This window comes from Acartia tonsa, chromosome 15 (genome assembly GCF_053477335.1).
Source record: "Acartia tonsa isolate MP-2025a chromosome 15, ASM5347733v1, whole genome shotgun sequence".
Lineage (NCBI taxonomy): Eukaryota > Metazoa > Arthropoda > Copepoda > Calanoida > Acartiidae > Acartia > Acartia tonsa.
This window is the reverse complement of record NC_137274.1, coordinates 9,801,850-9,823,964: the sequence shown is the minus strand read 5'-3', so window position 1 is coordinate 9,823,964 and position 22,115 is coordinate 9,801,850. Positions and strand designations below refer to the sequence as shown.

General features: G+C 33.4%; 1 protein-coding gene across 1 annotated transcript in view; it reads right to left on the bottom strand.

Annotated features, from left to right (window-relative positions):
- Positions 1-22,115, bottom strand: part of LOC145307602 (adenylate kinase isoenzyme 5) — a 128,138-nt gene that overhangs the window by 4,718 nt on the left and 101,305 nt on the right. Inside the window, exons 12-20 of the mRNA XM_080150056.1 lie at positions 15,880-15,940; positions 11,628-11,660; positions 11,141-11,203; positions 8,259-8,339; positions 6,925-6,985; positions 3,144-3,198; positions 2,714-2,783; positions 2,081-2,123; positions 932-1,072 (exon numbers count right to left, since the gene is read on the bottom strand). Coding sequence (XP_080006182.1) covers positions 932-1,072; positions 2,081-2,123; positions 2,714-2,783; positions 3,144-3,198; positions 6,925-6,985; positions 8,259-8,339; positions 11,141-11,203; positions 11,628-11,660; positions 15,880-15,940 — 608 coding nt within the window. The remainder of the gene's footprint in view (positions 1-931; positions 1,073-2,080; positions 2,124-2,713; positions 2,784-3,143; positions 3,199-6,924; positions 6,986-8,258; positions 8,340-11,140; positions 11,204-11,627; positions 11,661-15,879; positions 15,941-22,115) is intronic.

Here is a 22,115-nt window from a genome sequence, read left to right as displayed (position 1 = left end):
TAGTACATCCTTATATAAAATACAGGTGTTCAAGTCACTTTCAGGTTCCAGGTATGATCCTGCAGGTCCTGATCCTCCAGGTCTCCAGAAATCTTTAAAAGGCTCTTGTGGCCGTAATTTTTGACTTAGAGACTTCAAATTTTAAACTTAAGCTTTTCTTACATGTCTACATAACGTCGAAGATCCGCCGCCGTTTTCCCGCCGACCTCCGACTGCGGCGGCTGGCAGCTGCCAAGTACAGCTGCGGCGTCTGAAACTTATATTTGATATTTCTAATGTAAAATTTACATAAAAATAAACATTTTCTGGAAAAATAATTTTCTTCTAGCTTCAAAAATAAGAAAGTTACAGCCGTTTGAAATTTTTAATAAAAAAAGACCTAAAAACAAAGGTTGTTAAATAAAAGGGTGAAGGAAGCGAAAATTGACTTAGACTTATGAAAGGTCGGAAATCATTATCAAACCATGGACTTGCACAAAAAAATTTATCCCTCTAGCTCTAATAGGAACTGAGATAATAAGGGGGGGCGTTGAACGCCCCCCCCCCCCCGACCGATTAAGGTGCGGCAAGGGGCCCGACTGTAAGGGGTTAATCTATCTATCAATATATCTATCATTGATCTACCGTGAAGCCCCAAGGTTATCATCAATTTTCCCCTTTCTGTATCCAAAAAAGTTTTACATAAAGCTTGATAATTAGTTTCGGTTAAACGCAGGAAGGGAGGGGACATTGGACTGTAAATTATGTCAAAAACTATATTTAATAGTGTGTTTAATAGGAGGTGTTACGTTCAAAGTGGACCACACTTCATTACACAATTCATTACAATGCATGTATGTAAGGTCTTTCAGACAAAGTTTGTGAAATCAAAGTGTTGGTTGTCTATCGGGTAAATACTGCAATAATAAGACGGGGAGTATGTTCAAGGTGCCTGGAAAGGTCTAGAATCCAAAGCGACCACGACCCATTTATATGATAATTATAAACTTTATGTCCTCTCCTGCGGCCAAGGTTTCTTCCAAGTTCCAGTTCACTACAGTCCAGTAGGATGGTGACAGGCTGGCATCCATACCTGATATGTATTATTAAGTACAGAAGAATGGTGACATACATGACATTGTTATTTTTTTTTAAGTGTAAACCAGGCTAAATGGACAGTACTAATAAATAATACAATAATAATATTTTTTTCTCATATTCATTCAAAACCGATTTATATCCAGTGGATTAAAACCGGTTCTCATAAATACGAAAAAACTATGTCTAGCATCGTATTATAAACCGCTTTCTACGAATATAGAAATGTACAATCATAAGATTAAAACCAATTTTTTTAGCCCGTGCTGGTTTTAATCTAATAATTGTACACTCTATATCCGCGGAAAGCGGTTTATAATACGCACACCCCACCCAATGGCGTGTTAGGTTAGAAAAGTGGTTGCTACTAATTCAATATATTCAAACATTTTAAACAATATTTAATAATTTTCGAGTAAATATTTAAATGGATCTTTACTTGGATCATACGCCCAATTTTCATGTTTTCTAATAAATTGAAACAAGCAGCTGGCTAAAATAACGATTCCCTCCTTTCTTCCCATTTACCCCCAAACACTCCTCTCCTAACGAACCAACCAATAAATGATTTCCATTGACAACAATGTTTTCCCCTGTCATAATATCCACGTATATTTTAGATCCATTATATTTATCCTAATCAACTTCATTTAGTTCATAGGTGGATTCTTAAAAAACTTTTTGGCTCACTGCCTCACTAAAATGAGTGTGTCTCGCTAAAAAATTTTGTGAAAAATCCTCCAAAATCACATAAAAAATCTACAAAAATTAAATAAAATCATAAAGGGGTTATTAACATAGAGTTTTGGTTAATTTTTGTAGATTTTAAATGCGATTTTGGAGGATTTTTCACAAAAAAAATTTAGCGAGACTCACCAATTTTAATGAGGCAGTGAGCCAAAAAGATTTTTTAAGAATCCACCTCAGTTTGAGTCCTTTTATAACGCTTGCAAATAATACAAAAGTGTAAAAATCAATAAAAAAATCTAAAAACTTGGGATACCTGTTTTCAAAATATGCAGCTTGATCTATATCTCGTGGAAAACCTGAAATATTCAACTATTCTAAAAGCAAATTTTGCAAAAAGAGAGGGGACAATGTTTATAATAACGTTTTCTTATTCGTTAACTTAAAAAAAATTTAGAATTTTAGTGAATTTTGATTGGTTGATTTATTAAGTAGAGTGTTCAAACGTTTCCACAATTAATTTTAATCTACAGAGAGGGTAATTTTGTGTATTATCATTGGAGTTATCAATTTATTGGAATTTGTCTTATCCCCTTAGATCCCTAAAATTTTGGTATCAAAACTAGTATCAAAATCGTGATTTTTTTATTTTAACATCCACGAAATATTGTATGTAATTCGACGCTATACATGATTCTTATAGTATGGCAAATAACCGGTTCTAATCCAGCGGATGTTTATCGGTTTTGATGCCATACTGAAAAATATTATCTTACGAAACAGCATATAGTGTTTAATAAAAATTGAAGAAATACAATACAAATGACCAATGATAGGCCAGCATACAATTTACCATTGGTCAATTACAATGTTTATTGGCCTATCATTGGTCATTTGTATGGTATGACGTCATTTTTAATTGGACACTATTTGCTGTTTCTTATCCTACCTATCAGGAATAAACCATCCACTTGTCCACAGCTAATAATTTTCTTGTGCAGTAGTGCTAGGGTTAGATCCTGAAATTGTGAAAATATACATAGTTTTGAGAGAGAAAGAGAGAAGGGGGGAGGAGAGAGAGAGAGAGAGAGAGAAAGGAGGGAGGGAGGGAGAGAGAGATAGAGAGAGAAAGACAAAGATAGAGAGAGATAGAAAAATAGAGAGAGAAATAAAGAGAATTTCTTAGTTAAGCTTTGAGAATGAGAGAGAGAGGGGAGAGAGAGGGGGAGAGAGTAAGAGAGAGGGAGGTTGAGAGAGAGTAAGAGGGAAAGGGAGGGAGAAAAATCTCGCTCTACTTCTCTCTGTTTTCTTTCTCTCTCTTTTTTTTCTCTCTTTTTTTGCAGAATTTTTAAAAATGTACATCAAGATCTACATCTTACCATTGGACCTAGTTCTCCTTTCTGTAAATTGTTCTTCAGAGCAGCTCTTGTTTCCCTAGAAAAAAAACAGGGATCATAAGGGATAAGACAATGAATGATAAATTGATATACATCCCCAATGATAATAAGCAATTACCTCTTCAGTAGATTTTTAAAAATGATTTAACCAACCAAAATTCAGTAAAAGTTTCTGAGTGCCAAAGAACAAATATAAACTTTTAAAACCAGTGCCCAATTTCCCCTCCCTCCGTGCTCTTTTAATATATCTTAATCAGGTAAGAGATTCCTTAAACAACCATTAATTGTAAGACCTTTTTCCGTAAGTCCTAACTGTGCTTAGTTGCGCCTGTTTTAGGCCAAGACATTCCACCTACTCTAACAATTCATGTCGCGCACCTGACATTTTTAAACTTTTTAGTTAATTATGCGTTAGGCCAAGATTCGAACTGTTAACCTTTCCGAAAACGAGCGCCACAGCCGCGGGTTAGGGCCGGGCTCACAGTATATTACTTTAGTTTCAAATTCCCAATATTTACTACACCGCTGTCATCTAGCATGTTAGAATTGTCCTATCGATTTCAAACTTTGCATGGTGATTCCTGTAGTAGCTAGGTACGATTTAGAAAACGTAGCAACTCTATAATTTCTACCAGAATGTCCTTTTTTAACAACAAATAATTATGTGATCTAATTATCTGATTTTTTGTTTCCTGTACAATATTATAAGCGAAGCAACTCTATAATTATGTCCTAAAAATGTAAGTATGTCCAAGAAGTATAAACATTATCCTGTATCAAGCAGTTTTTGAAACAAATCTGCTTCTACTCTTATACATTCATATTCTCTTTAATCAGTTCTGACACTGTACAAATGTTAATGTTAATGTCCATTTGTCCTACCGTTTCAGAGCTTCGCTTTTATAGAAGTTGTCATCCTCGTTTATATGATGGATAAGTGTAAGCTCCTAGGGGATAAAATTTTATCTTGAAATTTTCAAACTTAAATTTTTCAAAAATTAGAATTTGTTGAATTTTCTGGTTGCCAGACAATTTTATGAAAATCTTTAAATGTCTGAAATATTTTGATTGTAAATTTATACAATAGCATTATGGGATAAGACAATGGATGATAAATTGCCATACATCCCCAATTATACTGAACATAATATCCCCTTTTGTAGATTATGAATACTGCTTAAAAAGTTTGGACATTTCTAGTTTGGAACCAACCAATCAAAATTGAATAAAAGTACCCAAGTTTTTTAAAAAGATAACCGGGTTAAAAATCATTGGGTACCAGCATAATTTACAGTCCAATGTTCCATCCCTCCCTGACGAAATAACAAGGGTTGAGCCGGATATCCGGCCAGTTACTGGATATTGAAACTATCAGATATCCGGCCAGATATCCGATTATTTCCCGGATATCGAGTGTTGACAGGATATCCGGCCGGATGCCGGATATTGAAACTATCCGGAAACTGGATATCCGGTATCCGGCCCAACTCTAAAAATAACCAAAATAAAATGAAATACTTTCGATCCATTGACTTATCTCTATATGTTGCTGTTTACTAAGTATCAGGGTTCTAAAGGGATAAGACCATGGCCAATATATTGATGTACATCCCCAATGATGATACACAAAATTATCTCTTTTGTAGATTACATTAGTGGTTGAAACATTTGGACTCTCAACTAAATGAAACTCCTAATCAAAATTCATTAAAAGTCTCAAAAGTTGTTGTGCTAACGAATAAGAAAACGTTGGTTTAAAACTTTGGGGACTAGTATAATAAACACCCCATTGTCTCCTCCCTTCCTGATAGAGGGAACAATGGGCTGTTTATTACACACTAGTCCCCAAAGTTTTATAATAACGTTTTTGGATTTGTTGGCTTCACAACTTTGGGGATTTAGTAAATTCTGATTGGTTGATTCATTAAGTTGAGTGTTCAAACGTTTCAACCACTAATTTTAATCTACAGAAGGAGTAATTTTGTGTATCATCATTGGGGATGTACATAAATTTATCGGCCATTGTCTTATCCCTTTAGATCCCTGCTTTTCTAAGTATGTTGTTAGACATTGAAATAAAATAAATTGAAACTCTCTCTTAAGATAAACGTTATTATGTTTAGTGGTATTACATCAGTACCGCAAAGTTGTTGAAATGCTGGGACATTTGACTGCAAATATAACCAGTACCCAAACTTTAAATCCACCTTATTATATATGTTGGCTTTAAAACTTTGGGTACTTTTTTTGCTATTAAACTAGTAGTGTCCAAACTTTTCAACCAATTATCTTAATCTACAGAAGGGGCATTTTTGTTTTATCATTAGTAGGATATACATCGTATTATTCCTTAGAATTCTTGTGTAAATGGCATAAAAACTTTGGGGACTTTGATTAAATCTTAAAAACCGATCCTTAGATAACTATCTTAGGTAATTTCAATAAATATCCTCCCCCTTTATATCTTAAATAAATTAGTTACAAGAATTTTTTAAATAAATATGAAAGGGTATTCTTTTGGTTGTTTATTACTTTAGGACAAGTTAGGTTAGGTTATATTAGGAGAAAGACTAAACTACATAACTTTTGTGTCACTTTTGAGGAAGACGATTTCCTTTTCTCCCATCTCTTTTGAAGAGATTTTCTTCTCCCCTTCCCTTTTTCTTTTCCGAAATGTATATGACGTCACAGGAGTTTTCTTTAGTTTAGTTTAGTCTTTCTCTTATATCAGCCGTGATCAAGGTTATGCATAGAAAATGAAACACTAGTGCTCAGCAGGGTATAAAATTAAGTCTTTTTTGCGCGGCTACCTAGCCCTGTGCAATTCTAAACCTTTTTAACATTTATTATAAAAAAAAGCAGAGAGGAGATGTTGCTTTTGATCAACAGGCACTCTCTGTGAAATCACCTTAAGACTTGTTAAGAGAGATGCTTTTAAAATTGTACCGAATCATTTTAGGATACAAAGGACATTTCTTAAAAAAACTTGGCTTGCTGGCTACCATAGATCGCGATTGTCGCAAATAAAATGTCAAAGGGGTTTTTAAAAGACAGCTATCATCACAGAAACAGTGATGGTCACCAAAAAAACTCATCTTACCCAGGTAACCAAAATGCGAAATAAATCTTAAACAATATTTGGGGGGCATAAGGAGAAGTCAACAATTCTACAATGTGTTGTTCCCCAAAGACAGCTGAAATTACGTATAAGCTGGATTTTACATTACCTTGTAAGAGCGGGATTTTCCTTAGATGTTAAGTGATCATTTAGAGAATCCACATTTGCTTGTAATGGGATGTGATACTCTAACACCCAAGGATATTAGGTTAAGTAACATTCATCAGACAACAAACCCTTGATTGCATGATCTTTGTCTGATAAGACCTAAGTGTACAAGTTAATGTGTCGCGCCTGTTTATGGTCCAAGGCATTACCCCTACTCTTATTTATGTCAGGCAACTGTCATAGCAGCAGTAAGAACCATTTTTAATGTCTTTAGTGATGACACGGTGTCGGCACGAGATTCAAACCTATCACCTTCCCAGCTACAAGCGGATGTGGTACATGTTGAGCCATGAGTATAGGTTAAGCTGAGCTGGATCTTTAAATCATTTTAGTGGTGCGCCAGATGGGGGTGAGCCAACTTTTTACCAATGAGAGCACAGCATTTTATGATATGCCGCGCTGTGATTGGCTGAAATTCGGCGCACCCCGATTTGGCTCACCACTAAAATTATCTAAAGATCCAGCTCTAGATCTTACCTGTCCTGTTCTGAAACATCTTCTTCTGGTTCTTGAGAAGCATACTCCCAGAGAAGATTACCTAAATATATTGAAGGTGTGCTTTTAGCAGCAACTCTATTTTTCAATTTGTCTTAAAGTTTATCTGTCTGTCAGTCTGTCTGTCAGTGCGTTTGTAAGTCTGTTTGTCCATCTGTCTGTCAGTCTGTCTGTCAGTGCGTCTGTCAGTGCGTCTGTCAGTCTGTCTGTCAGTGCATTTGTCAGTCTGTTTGTCTGTCAGTCTTTCTGTCAGTCAGTCCATCTGTCTGTCAGTCCATCTGTCTGTCAATCTTTCTGTCTGTCATTCCATCTGTCTGTCAGTTCATCAGTCTATTTGTTAGTCGGAGCCTTTCGGGTATCCCAATACATATCTGCCTCACCAATTAGCAAGAATGTCTGATACAATACCAATTCAGGCTTGATACAATTTTTTTGGGTACTTAGATGTTACATGTAATTATTAATTTGTATCTGTGTGTTTAACTGTCCAGTTGTCAGCAATTAATCCAAATTAATTGACGGAACCTTTTGGCTATCCCATTGGAACCAACACATATCTGTCTCAAAGATGTAGCAGGGGTGTCTGCTACGATACCATTTCTGCCTCAAAATACAATTTTAAGGGTTTTTTGATGTTACATGTTATTCTTGATTTGTTCCTGAAATGGTCTAACTTATTTGTCGGACACTGTGGAGTAACCCAATGGGACCAACACATATCTGTCTCAACAATGCATACTGGTCTGAAACACAGTTTTGGGTCAACAATTCGTTTTCAGCCGTCTTTTTGCCGATTTTTATGCCCAATACGGCAAATTGGGGGTTTTAAGGGTCAAGGAGTCCATTTATGAGAAAAAAAATACATGACCTCGAAGGTCAAAGACCTTTAAAATGACCTTTAAAGTCTGATTTTTGCATTTTGTAACATTTTTTGTGTTATAAATAATTTTTGAACTTATATAGGAATTATTTTAGTTGGATAATTTCCAACATACAGATATTTGATTTTATGAAATTTAAGCAAGTTTAGCCAATTTATCAATGTCAACAATACCTTCTTAGATTTTAGGGTTCTGCAACTTTGGCCACAAATTATTTCAAAAAACATATTATCAACATGGGTTGATATTTAAAATCAAGGTGGCCCAGGATGTCTTGGAAGACTGGCAGGTCAACTTTTGTCTAAATTGATGGGTAGGAAAAATTGAATTGTTGACCACTCCAGACCAGTGTGCAATGTAGCAGGGGTGTCCAATCCGATACCATTTCTGCCTCAATACAATTTTTTTATGGTACTTGTAATCATTAATTTGTACCTGTGTGTATTACTTTCCAGTTGTCAGCCTGTTCAGCACTCAGCTGGGATATTCTGGACAACTTATCACTACCAGGTCCACCTCAATTAAACAAGGATGACAACATCCATTATATGCTAATCTCTAAAATCCAGCTTTTGGAGAAACGAAAACCTTAACATTTGCAGAGTAAGAACTTAATGAGAAGAATATTAATTTATAAGTCTAAACAATATTGTATATAATTTGATGCAAAATTGCCTAAATACATGATACTGCTTAAGGAAATACTTAGAGATGCATTTCTTATAATATTGTACCTTGTTGTCAAAAAAGTTGTAATATCAGCATGCTTTAAATGAACATACAAACTTTCTGATACCAGTTATAGAGTTTCTATGCTTTCTAAATAGTAGCTAACCCTTACAGGAATCATCATGAACAGTTTCAAATGTTAGGACAATTCTAACATGCCTAAGATAATGCCAAGGACAAGGTACGGACAGATGTACAGACCAACCTTAATTATAGAAAAGCTTCACTTTTAAAGGGAGTGTGAACGTAAAAATTTCTCATCTGATTTTCAAATCTTAACATTTACTAAGCACATTTCACTACACTGATCAACCAAAAATGTCCTATTCACAAAAATATCCAGAAATAATGCCTTGATTTTATGGTATTTTGAGAGGGAAAAAGGAAAAAACAGGGAAAATCTGAACGTTTTTGTTTCTTATAATGTTTGTAGGGATATTTAACTTGTCATATATAGTTGAAACAATTTACTTACTGTTAAGGATTTATTTTATGCTATAAAATTGCCAATTCGTTTTTTTATAACGTAGTAATTAGGTAATAAAGACATATTTTAAATTCGTATTATTGACAAAAGAAATACCTCACTGTCTACAAAGGGTTGAATCTCATAGGTTATATAAAATAATAATATCCTTTTTTATTGTGTTGAACAATAAATAACCCACTTTGGAGAATTAGTTTACACTTTTATCAGACTGTTTATAAAGAAATATTGCGTCTTTATTATTTACAAATTTGTAATTAAAGGTGGGCGAGAGATGGGCCATTTAAAGTTAATTGGATACTAATAAAAAACCTGTTTCTGGCTTTGTTATTGTATTTGGTTTTCAATAAAAAAAATATTGCTTATTTTATCAATTTCTAAGTAACTATACATTGAATTAAAGCAAGGATTATGTTAAAAGTCAGCTTAACTGTTAGGAAAAATCTAGAACTATGTGAAAAAGTTTAATTTTAGCTATAATGGGAGAAAAAAGCAATTTAATGCACATTTTATATAATACGGAAAATTTCTTCCTTTCCCCGTACCTTATAAAAATCGTCGGAAAAAGCCGTTTTTTAAAGGGCGAATATAGGTTTGATATGATATGAGCTTATATCAAAGGTGCCATTGCATAGTTTTAGAATATCTATGTTAAATTTAAAAATTCAAAAAAATCCTTAAGTAGATTTTACAATTTTTGTGTTTTCTTCAACATATAATAAATGAGATGGCCTACAAAATCGTTTATTTTAGCCCTTTACAAGACTTTTTTTGACTAGTTTTCTTAAGTTTAATTGATTATTTCATTGGCATGCATCTTAAATGATAATTAAAATGTTTATTTTATTTAATTATATAGTATTTTATTCAAATTATAAATAGCGTCAAAAATTTTGCTTTTTATTGTATCATAAAGATAAATATTAAGTTTTTAAATTTATTTTCTCTACTAAGATTTTAGATTTATTCATGATGAATACAATTTATTTATAAAAAAATATATAATATGTAAAATATATTTACCCTTTGTAGCCTGGGTAAAGACACAAACATGATGCAACTTTTAGCAAACAAACATAATATTTTAATTTTGAAATATTTTTTTAAAATTAGTTTTCAGCCCTCCCTTTTTTTAATGTACTTTTACAAAATTATGTTATGAAAAATTTATTTGATCAAAATTAAAAGTTGCAGCATCCTTTTTTTTCCCATTCCTTTCGTCTTCATTATGACTATGATAGAACAAAAGCTTTATAATACAACCTTCCGACGCAGCCTTGTGTGATGCAGGGATGTTTGGATTTCCTAGGGAACCACACAAGTTACGCGAAATGGCGTAATTATATCAACGAATCAGTTCGGTTTTAGGCTAGAAACGGACTTATACAGTTAGATATGTCAATGTCTTTAAGTTACTTATAATCTATATAATTGCACGCTTGAAATAAGCCCATATCATATCAAACCTATATTCGCCCTTTAAGCAAACAAAAGCGCGTTTTGCTCTATCTGTGAGATATTATGAATGAGATAATGTTAAGATGAGAAAAATTTACGTTCACAGTCCCTTTAAAAATGGTCTTTCTCATGAATTGATTAATTAAGTAAAAGTTCATCAGTCAATATAAAATTTTGCAATCTATCTTTTATAGCAGCTGAGAAAATTACACTTACTGTATAGAAATTTAATTTCCGCTATAGCATTACAAACATATTGACAGACAAATTTGGATTTCCCAAAGTGAGTAATTGAGCAGATGTAAATCATTCTACAGACTGGAAGAAGAATGGGTTATGGAGTAGATGCTCATTGATAAGCAGAATCTTAGAAACAAAATATAGTATGTATCTTTTGACATTTTTTGAATTGGTTGAGCCTGTTTTAAGCCAAGGCAGCCCCCTCCTTATCTATCTATTAATGTCACTGACATGACAAGAGAAACATTTTTTAAGGTCTTTTGTTATAACAAGGTTTTGAGCCAAGATTCAAACCTATTGCCTGCTAAATGTTATGCAATAGTTATGGGTTGACAAAGTGTTTTTTTTTTTGGACATACCCTAAATATAGAATATTTGAACTAATAGATAGTAAACTAATTACCTACAATCCATATGAAATTTTTGGTGATTTTGTGCTTCGGACTTGCGGGTTCTGAAGTGCCTGAAGAAGTATTAAAGTTGCAAGTATTGAATGATACTGCATTTGATTTAGTGAAAAAGCAATTTTTAGATATGGCTTCAAGCAATACTGAAAAATCCAGAGGGGAAAAGAACATTGGGCTTAACAATTTTGGGGACTTTTATTGAAAATTTATTGGTATCGCTTTGAAACTGAATAGTATTCAGTTGATTAGAACCGGTTATCAGCCATACCTAAAAATTATGTCTAGCATTGTATTATATCCAGTTTTCTACTAATATAAAAACGTACATAATAAGATTAAAATCATTTTTTGCCAATGGCTTTGGCATCATGGGTCTAAAAAAACTAGTTTTAATCTTTTAATTGTACATTTTTATTTCTGTAGAAAGCTGTTTTTAATACAATGCAAGAAATAGCTATTTCTATTCAACTTTAATGATTCCTGTGGTATGAATAACAGGTGGCAGAGGTGCTGACTGTACAGTTGAAATATTTATATAATTTTAAATAAAATTCAAGCGGATCACATATTATTTGCTGTATCCTATTATATAAAGTTGTAACATTTTTCGGATCATGGAAAGAAAACAAAGTCATTCCTAAATTAGGACAGAAGTCACCTTCCTAGGAAGGACATAAGTAGCCTTCCTTAAGTGAGAATTTCTTAGATGAAGGGCATAACATGCCTCCCTTAACAAAGATTTTGCAAGATTGAGGACATAAGTAGCCTCCCTTCACCTCACAAAACCTAGCTTTTTGATCCTTCACATAGCAAAATCTTGCATAAAATTGGTTTTTGGTCCATCACATACCAAAATATTGGAAAACTTAGCTTTTCTGTCCTTCACATAGCTAATTCTTGCAAAACATAGCAAATTCTTGCAAAACATAGCAAATTCTTACAAAACATAGCAAATTCTTGCAAAACATAGCAAATTCTTGCAAAACATAGCAAATTCTTACAAAACATAGCAAATTCTTACAAAACATAGCAAATTCTTGCAAAACATAGCAAATTCTTACAAAACATAGCAAATTCTTGCAAAACATAGCAAATTCTTGCAAAACATAGCAAATTCTTGGAAAACTTAGCTTTTCTGTCCTTCACATAGCTAATTCTTGCAAAACATAGCAAATTCTTACAAAACATAGCAAAATCTTGCAAAACATAGCAAATTCTTACAAAACATAGCAAATTCTTGCAAAACATAGCATATTCTTGCAAAACATAGCAAATTCTTGCAAAACATAGCAAATTCTTGGAAAACTTAGCTTTTCTGTCCTTCACATAGCTAATTCTTGCAAAACATAGCAAATTCTTACAAAACATAGCAAATTCTTGCAAAACATAGCATATTCTTGCAAAACATAGCAAATTCTTACAAAACATAGCAAATTCTTGCAAAACATAGCAAATTCTTGCAAAACATAGCAAATTCTTGGAAAACCTAGCTTTTCTGTCCTTCACATAGCTAATTCTTGCAAAACATAGCATATTCTTACAAAACATAGCAAATTCTTGCAAAACATAGCAAATTCTTACAAAACATAGCAAATTCTTGCAAAACATAGCAAATTCTTACAAAACATAGCAAATTTTTACAAAACATAGCAAATTCTTGCAAAACATAGCAAATTCTTACAAAACATAGCAAATTCTTACAAAACATAGCAAATTCTTACAAAACATAGCAAATTCTTACAAAACATAGCAAATTCTTGCAAAACAAAGCAAATTCTTACAAAATATAGCAAATTCTTACAAAACATAGCAAATTCTTGCAAAACATAGCAAATTCTTGCAAAACATAGCAAATTCTTACAAAACATAGCAAATTCTTGCAAAACAAAGCAAATTCTTACAAAATAGAGCAAATTCTTACAAAACATAGCAAATTCTTGCAAAACATAGCAAATTCTTGCAAAACATAGCAAATTCTTGGAAAACTTAGCTTTTCTGTCCTTCACATAGCTAATTCTTGCAAAACTTAGCTTTTCTGTCCTTCACATAGCTAATTCTTGCAAAACTTAGCTTTTCTGTCCTTCACATAGCTAATTCTTGCAAAACATAGCAAATTCTTGGAAAACTTAGCTTTTCTGTCCTTCACATAGCTAATTCTTGCAAAACATAGCACATTCTTACAAAACATAGCAGATTCTTACAAAACATAGCAAATTCTTGCAAAACATTGCAAATTCTTGCAAAACATAGCAAATTCTTACAAAACATAGCAAATTCTTGCAAAACATAGCAAATTCTTACAAAACATAGCAAATTCTTACAAAACATAGCAAATTCTTACAAACCATAGCAAATTCTTGCAAAACATAGCAAATTCTTGCAATAAGGGTCCCAAACTCAAAAACGAATTTTCAGCGCGATCCGACCACCAGTTCTTGAGATACAGTGACCTGGTGTCCTTGGTACCGACGGTAAGATTTGGGAAATGGTTTGAATCCCTAGTAAATTTGGCTAAGTCCAAAAATTCTTTGACACTTAGAATATTTTCAACCTGGTGTCCTCTCAGTAGGTACGTTTGGTGTCACCTGGGTATTTTTTCTTCAACAATTTTACTAGGTGTCAAAATATTTTTGGACTTAGCCAAATTTACTAAGGATTCGAACCATTTCCCAAATCTTACTGTTCGTACCAAGGACACCAGGTCACCGTATCTTAAAAACCAGTGGTCGGATTGCACTGAAAATTTGTTTTTGAGTTTGGGACCCTTATTGCAAGAATTTGCTATGTTTTGCAAGAATTTGCTATGTTTTGTAAGAATTTGCTATGTTTTGTAAGAATTTGCTATGTTTTGCAAGAATTTGCTATGTTTTGTAAGAATCTGCTATGTTTTGCAAGAATTAGCTATGTGAAGGACAGAAAAGCTAAGTTTTCCAAGAATTTGCTATGTTTTGTAAGAATTTGCTATGTTTTGCAAGAATTTGCTATGTTTTGCAAGAATTTGCTATATTTTGTAAGAATTTGCTATGTTTTGCAAGAATTTGCTATGTTTTGTAAGAATTTGCTATGTTTTGCAAGAATTAGCTATGTGAAGGACAGAAAAGCTAAGTTTTCCAAGAATTTGCTATGTTTTCCAAGAATTTGCTATGTTTTGCAAGAATTTGCTATGTTTTGCAAGAATTTGCTATGTTTTGTAAGAATTTGCTATGTTTTGCAAGAATTTGCTATGTTTTGTAAGAATTTGCTATGTTTTGCAAGAATTAGCTATGTGAAGGACAGAAAAGCTAAGTTTTCCAAGAATTTGCTATGTTATGCAAGAATTTGCTATGTTTTGCCAAATTTGCTATGTTTTGCAAGAATTTGCTATGTGAAGGACAGAAAAGCTAAGTTTTGCAAGAATTTGCTATGTTTTGCAAGAATTTGCTATGTTTTGCAAGAATTTGCTATATTTTGTAAGAATTTGCTATGTTTTGCAAGAATTTGCTATTTTTTAAAAGAATTTGCTTTATTTTGCAAGAATTTGCAAGAATTTGCTATGTGAAGGACATAAAAGCTATGTTTTGTGAGGTTTTGCTATGTGAAGGACAGAAAACCTAAGTTTTCCAAGAATTTGGTATGTTTTGCAAGAATTTGCTATGTTTTGCAAGAATTTGCTATGTTTTGCAAGAATTTGCTATGCTTTGTAAGAATTTGCTATGTTTTGCAAGAATTTGCTATGTTTTGTAAGAATTTGCTATGTTTTGCAAGAATTTGCTATGTTTTGTAGGAATTTGCTATGTTTTGCAAGAATTAGCTATGTTAAGGACAGAAAAGCTAAGTTTTCCAAGAATTTGCTATGTTTTGTAAGAATTTGCTATGTGAAGGACAGAAAAGCTAAGTTTTCCAATAATTTGCTATGTTTTGCAAGAATTTGCTATGTTTTGCAAGATGAAGGACATAAGCAGCCTTCCTAATGTAAGAATTTGTCAGACAAAGGACATAAGTCACCTCCCTTAAGTTAGATTTTGTTAGATGAAGGACATAAGTAGCCTTCCTTAGATCAATTTCCAGTGACTTCTGTCCTAATTAGGAATGACTTTGTTTTCTTTCCATGATCCCATTTTTCTGCTAACCACTGAACTGATATAGTTCTCCTTTACAGTGAAACTTATTATAGGTCCAGGGAAGGTTTTTAACTATTTTTGGGGAGGGTATCTCCACCCACCTAATAAAGAAAGAACCCCTTAAAAATATTTTCATACTTTTTCTTTTTAATTCTCAAATTGGGGGGGAGTTTGACTTTTCCCTCTTCCACATTAAGTACCCATAGATGCTTTTAGGAGCGTAGCTGCTATTACTCTGAAAAAGCAGTAATGCAAATGTTCAACAACAGACAACCAACTCTTTGATTGCACGACCTTTGTCTGAGAAGTCTTAACTGTGCATCATAATGAGTTGCGCCTGTTTTGGGCAAAGGCACTCCCCCTACTCTTAACTATTAATGTCATGCACCTGATATAGTCGCAATGGAACCATTTTTAACGTCTTTAGTTATGACACAGTGTTGAGCAGAGGTTCTAACCTATCACCTCCCCACTGACAAGCGTGTTGAGCCATGATCACGGGTTGTAAGGAGGACTTGAGCTCTGTACATATGATCTGCGCAGAATCAGCTATTTGAACATACACGGTAACAGGCACATGAACATACCATATTCATAGAGTAGCTGGCATATTAAAATTTGATATAAATATTCCTTTCTTCCGGTTGTTTTATACTCTCTGTAAGATCCTGCTGACTTTAACATACGGGATTCAATCTGAAAAAGATCAATGTTTTTTTACCAATTACAATAACCTGTATAATGATTGAGAAGGTTTCTATGGATGGGACAATGAATTGAATATTCAATATTTTAGGGGTCTCAAACCGTGGGGAAAACCTTAAAGAGTTTGTGAAAGATTTTAACAGGTTCTGACTTATGTTGGGGCCTAGTGCACGATTGCTGCTGAATTTGTTATGATTCTAGAAGACAAAAATCAATAATAGTTATTTCTTTCATCGTATTATAAACGGCTTTCTGCAGATATAGAATGTACAATTATAAGATTAAAACTAGTTTTTTTAGCCCCGAGGTGCCAAAGGCACCGGCTAAAAAAACTGGTTTTAATCGTATGATAGTACATTTTTATATTCGTAGAAAGCTGGATATAATACGATGCTAGACATAGTTTTTTCGTATGGATGAGAACTGGTTCCTATCCACCAGATTCAAATGAATACAAGAAAAATAATGAACACTATTTCTAGCAGACAAAAAAAATTATATTGAATTTTGGCTGATTCTAACAATTATTTTTTTTGAAATATGATTTCATAGATAGAAACTCTTTTATGATATTTGTGTAATACACAATAAAAGAACCCTTATATTTAAATTCATGTTTTCTTCTATTTTGGTGGAAGTTTAACATATAGGACTAGTGGTGAAAAAATTCAAGGGCGATTTTAATTACAGAATGTTTACTTTATTGTGATGTACTTGTAACCTAATTTTCCAATAAATGCCTTCTTTCTTATAACTTTTTCTACTTTGTGAGTTTTCTAAATTAAATTTACTTACTTTACTATTTTCTTCAAAAGAAGGCGTCTTAACTTTTTGTATTTTTATTTAAAGTAGTTAGTCAGTGTTTTTAGTAAGTAGTAGATGTAAAATTTTCCATAGAATTTAAATATGCAATCGTTGTTTTTTTATAGACCTCTTATTTTTGAAGTAATTTAAGTTTGTTTGTTTTTTTAAATTAAGTCGGTTTTAAGGTACTAACAGAGAACAAATAAAGAAGAAAATTGCAATTATGAACAAAAATAGTAAGATCTTTAATTTGACACCTTACTTTTTAAATTCTGTAGAGTAATTATTGAAAAATCGATTTTTTTGACATCGTTGAACGAAAACTTTGAACTTAAATATATCATAATACAGGCATAAAAAAATATTATGAATCCATTGTAAGCAAAATTGAAAAAGTACCTTAAAACCGACTTAATTTTAAAAACAAACAAACTTAAATTACTTTAAAAATAAGAGGTCTACAAAAAAAAAACGATTGCATTTTTAAATTCTATGGACCATTTTACATCTACTACTTAATAAAAACACCGACTAGGTATTCAAAATAAAAATCAACAAAGTTAAGACACCTTCTTTCTGGATAAATCTGTTTTTCATAGCCTTTCAGTGAAAACTTTTAAATTGAATTAATTGCCCATTGTACCCTCCCTTACTCCCTGATAGTACCATATATTAGAGGTACAATATTGTGTGTGCGAATGGGGCGTTTGTCCATAGTTAGGTATGGAGACCGCTCTTCTATGAGTACTACTAAAACCTAATTTTAATGCAATACACATAGACATTCTCATCGTCGGTTCGTTTGTTTAGAATGCTTAACCCTCTATTCCCACAAGTATAATACGAATTTGGTTGAGCTGGTGGAAGCTCAACAAAAGACCCACGCGAAGTATTATGTTGCTTTAACCTAAGAATAAATGGTTGGTTTTGATATTCGATCAGAATTGTATAAGTATATTAAGTATTAAGGAAGGAAAATGTTTTTATAAAGTGTATTTATATCACAAGTGCATAAGTTAAGTATGAAAATATTTACAGGATAAGTGTTAAAATTATAAGTAGAGTAGGACAGAAATATGCCCTAAGTCCCAAGCAGTGAATTGTGCTAAGTGTTAGAGTTCTAACATAAGGCCTGAGCTCAATTCATGCTAAGTACTAAGGGGCCTAAATTTAAACTACAATGCATGCCAAACAACTAAGTCATTACCTTTTAAAGCCAGAAAGAGAAGTTGATGGTAGGAGAGTTAGTAAATAACTGAATAAATTCAAGAGGTACATGCTATAACATTAGCTCTGGACCAGGATTTTAGTGTTTGTCTGTGCAATTAAATATCTGTGTGTTAATATGTGACGTAAATCAGGCATGGTTGTAGGCATACATATTTGAACTAGTTGTTTGTATGATTACATTAACTATAAACATAATATCTTTAATAAACATATACTATTAGCAAATCACATACAGATTACCATGAATAGGCTAGCGTTACCCATATATGGTGTCATATAGGTAAGGATAGGCCTATGAATGCATAAATTGATACAAATAATGCCTTGGGCCTAGCTAAAGTAATTGTGTCTTGCCCCTGAGTGCTACTAGTTAATTGCAGGGCACGTGTCAATCAAAGGTTCATAATATGATCTATAAAGTGTTGACTTTATATCAAGCATAGATAGATAGTTGTGGATGCGAAGCATTTCTGTAAAAGTCTCATATGTACGTTCAAAGAATTTGAAAATTGAGGATCGCATCTCCAATGGGGGTAAGTTGTTAAAAAAGAAAAAAGAGAAAAAGAAAAAGTTTAGTAGTCCCAGTATATAGGCATATATAATAAACTATAAATGTATTCCAAGCTAAGCTAAATACGCTTTCCATTAAGAAAGTATGCTTTGCGTATTTTCATAGCTGGGTATACAAGATGATAAACCTCCCAAATAGAATACATTCTTTTCTTGAGGGGTTTAGTTTTATCTAACATTGTCACATCAATAAATGTTTTTGCGTTGGTTGTTCTGGATAGTTCAGCTTCTTCTGATGATGAACTAGGTGGTGAAGTGCTCTCGTTCGAAGTGTAGGTTGAAGTTGGGGGTGAGGTAGATATGTAGCCATGGGCGTCCACTTGTGCTACCTCGTTACCATTCTCGTCCAAGGTGATTGAGTGATTTTCCAGGTCATAGTAGAGTTGGTTGAGGTCGTTTGTAGAGAGGGATAGTGTGCTGCTGGAGCTAATGTCACTATCGGTCTCCACTCTACTATCTTCTCTGGTATTCAGGGCTGTATTTAACAAGAAATTCCTGATGGTGATGGACAGGTTCTCTGAGAATCCATCGTACTCTGGTGTGGTGATAATGTTGTTGTTCTCGTCTATAGTGTCAAGGTGTTGACAGGAACACAACCGCAATCCGTCCAAGGTAGGGTGGTGGTAGGGCTCCAATATTCCATGATCATCTAGGTTATCTCCAGGCTGGTCCATGGTAGATCCTAAAAAGAGTTAGTGCGCGTGCTCCAACCGGTTCCTTGGGGTATCCTGGCTATGGTAATCTAAACAAAAGAAGTTTTAATAATCTTTTATTAATCCTTTTATCCCTGGGATATTCTAGAAATTCTTTCGTTACAGATAGACCTATAATGGATTGGTTAGTTATCTCTATTTCTGTTAAATATAACTGTTTCCTGAATATAAACAATATTTTATATAAAAATGTATAAGTACAATTAGTATTTACATATCGTATTATTTTCTTTGGTTACATTACTCGTATGTATGTAAAAAAATATAAGATTTTACTAACAATAGTTGGTAACCCTTTGTTTGTATATTTTGTATATGTACATATGGTTTATACCATTGTTGGCATTAGCTGTATTTATGTTATTTTTAACATGAATAAATTTTAATCATTTTAAAGACTAATATCTTACATTACGTCGTTGTCAAGTGTACCTTATAGACTTAATATCTACAAAATATATCGTTCGACGTCCGTAATTAAATTTTACGTAACAATAAGTTGTCAACCCTTTGTTTATGTTTGGGCGGTCAAAAGTGATAGGGGTTGGATTTGAGCGAGGTTATAAAAAGCTGGCGGCCCAGTAATTATGCTCATTTATATAATAATTGTCTTTGCGAGCGGAGCTTGCGTTTGAGTGTTTAATTTACCGCTAAATTCCAAGAGAATTTATATGAAAGTGATAAAATATAGTAACCCGTTTGTTTTATATGAATGTTTTTATGTTATAGATCGTTGATATGCCCATTATTGCATTCGTTAGCCGCTATCTAAGACTCAAGATTCTTATTTTCTTCGTCGATAAGGCCTTTATCACTGTATTTTTAAACGAAAGTGGGTTAGAAGCAATATGGGTACATCTTTAATATATGACAATTTTGTTTTATATAATATTTGTAGTTTTGATAGGACATATCTGAGTCATCAGGTAAATTGATGTACCTTGTTTTGTTTACGTTTTCCGTCTGCAAAAGTTAAATTCGTTCATCGTAAACAAAACTTATATTGACACAGATATGTTCCATCATTCTATTCGTTTTAACTTTTGATTACAGCGTTCCCCTTTTTATAATCAAAACTTATTGAGTCCTGATTCAAATCTTCTAAAACAATTTTACTATAGGTTTTAAAATAAGATTTTCTTTTTACTTAATTCAATTATAATAACGCTAATTGATAGGTTATTTACGTTACGAGTAACTCAACCATATTTATTTTAAAATGGTCGCTTACAAAAATTATATTTAGCTAGCTTTATCTAAAGTGTTTTTAAAACATCATTGAAGATATTCAGATTTAGCTAGTACATAAGTTTTTAATTGCTTGATACATCATAATGAATATGTTTTTTGATAGCTCAGCGATAGCTATTTTTAAGCGTTGAATCATGTAAAATTATTTACATATTCTTTAACTTAGTTGAATCTAATAAAACAAAGTTTTAATGTTTGAATAGCTTAACGATAGCTATTTTTAAGCGTTGAATCATGTAAGATTAATTACATATTCTTTAACTTAAAGAATTTTACTTTTAGATGATAAATCAAAGTTTTAATGGTTAGGAGGTTCAACCATAGTTGCTTAGAATACAAAAAAAAATATTCGTGTGTACAGTCTTTTTCATAAAATTAACTTTACTATATTGCCTTTCAGAATCTCTAGTCCTCTATTTTAAATTTACATTCGCTCATAATGTATATACCTGACAGTTTGGACGCGCATCAGAATATTAAGGAAAGATTCGAGGAATCAATGAGAGCGGCTGCGGCCACTCTTGCCAATTCCTCGTTTCTTGAAAACTCCTTAGACGACTCGAGTTCAGTGTACAGCGACCAGTCTGGGATGCCAAGCCTTGCTGATGTCGATGACTATGGGAGTACAAGTACTTTTGATACTGTAGAGTCCGAAAGGGATCAAGGGGAGATGTTTGGCAACGAGCATCTCTCACTGATGCTTAGTAGAACGATACAAATCATCTGGTCTCTCCTCAATTCGGTGATGCAGAACTCCTGCGGTGACATTGGTGACGATGTTGCCGGAGGTGATTCTGGGTCTGCCGAGTCGAGGAGAGACCAGAAGACGAGTCTGGACACATTCAACATGGATGGCTTAATTAACATGTTGTTGGGTTTAGGCTTGTTTTCATGTGCTCTCATAGTGGTCTTCTTCGGTGCTGTAGGGCTTGAGACTCTAACACGTATTGACAACACCTCAGACAGGTCGCTGGCTCGCTGGATAAGAGATGTATGTACGCGCCTCCGAAACATAGGCGTCAGGACCATTGAGCTTCTTCACTGCGGTAACAGGACCAACAGGACTAGATCTGGGGCTATGTCGCCAACTGCGGAGCCGTCGGACACCATGTATGAAGCCGCGTCCTCTGAGATTGATGATATTCTGTCAGATACACAGGTGAGTTTTCTTCTGTTGTATATTTCTTTTCTGTTTTGTATAATTTTTTCTAGCCACCCGTTTTGTCTAATAAAGCATCATGTTGTTGCAGGGTTGTTCTGTCCTATTCTCACTTCCTCAACGTTGACTTTCGGCTCTTCCATATATATCGCTCACCGTTTGTCGTCGTTTTATGTCGCCAGAGAAATCCGCTCGGTTACCGCAATTAAATTGAGATACCAGTTAACCTTTACTAAAATCTTAATTAGCAACCTAATATTATTTCCCTCTGGGAAGGTTAAGAGTTTGCTCGTGCCGCACGTTTCTCATTGGGGTTTAAATGTTAGATCAAGACTTTAATGTTTTCTTTTTGTTTTAGGCTCCCTCTGCTAGTCCATCGACTCCAGCAGAAGTAAGGTCCAGAGTTGGGCTGTTTGCCGTACACCGTCTGTCTGCCACT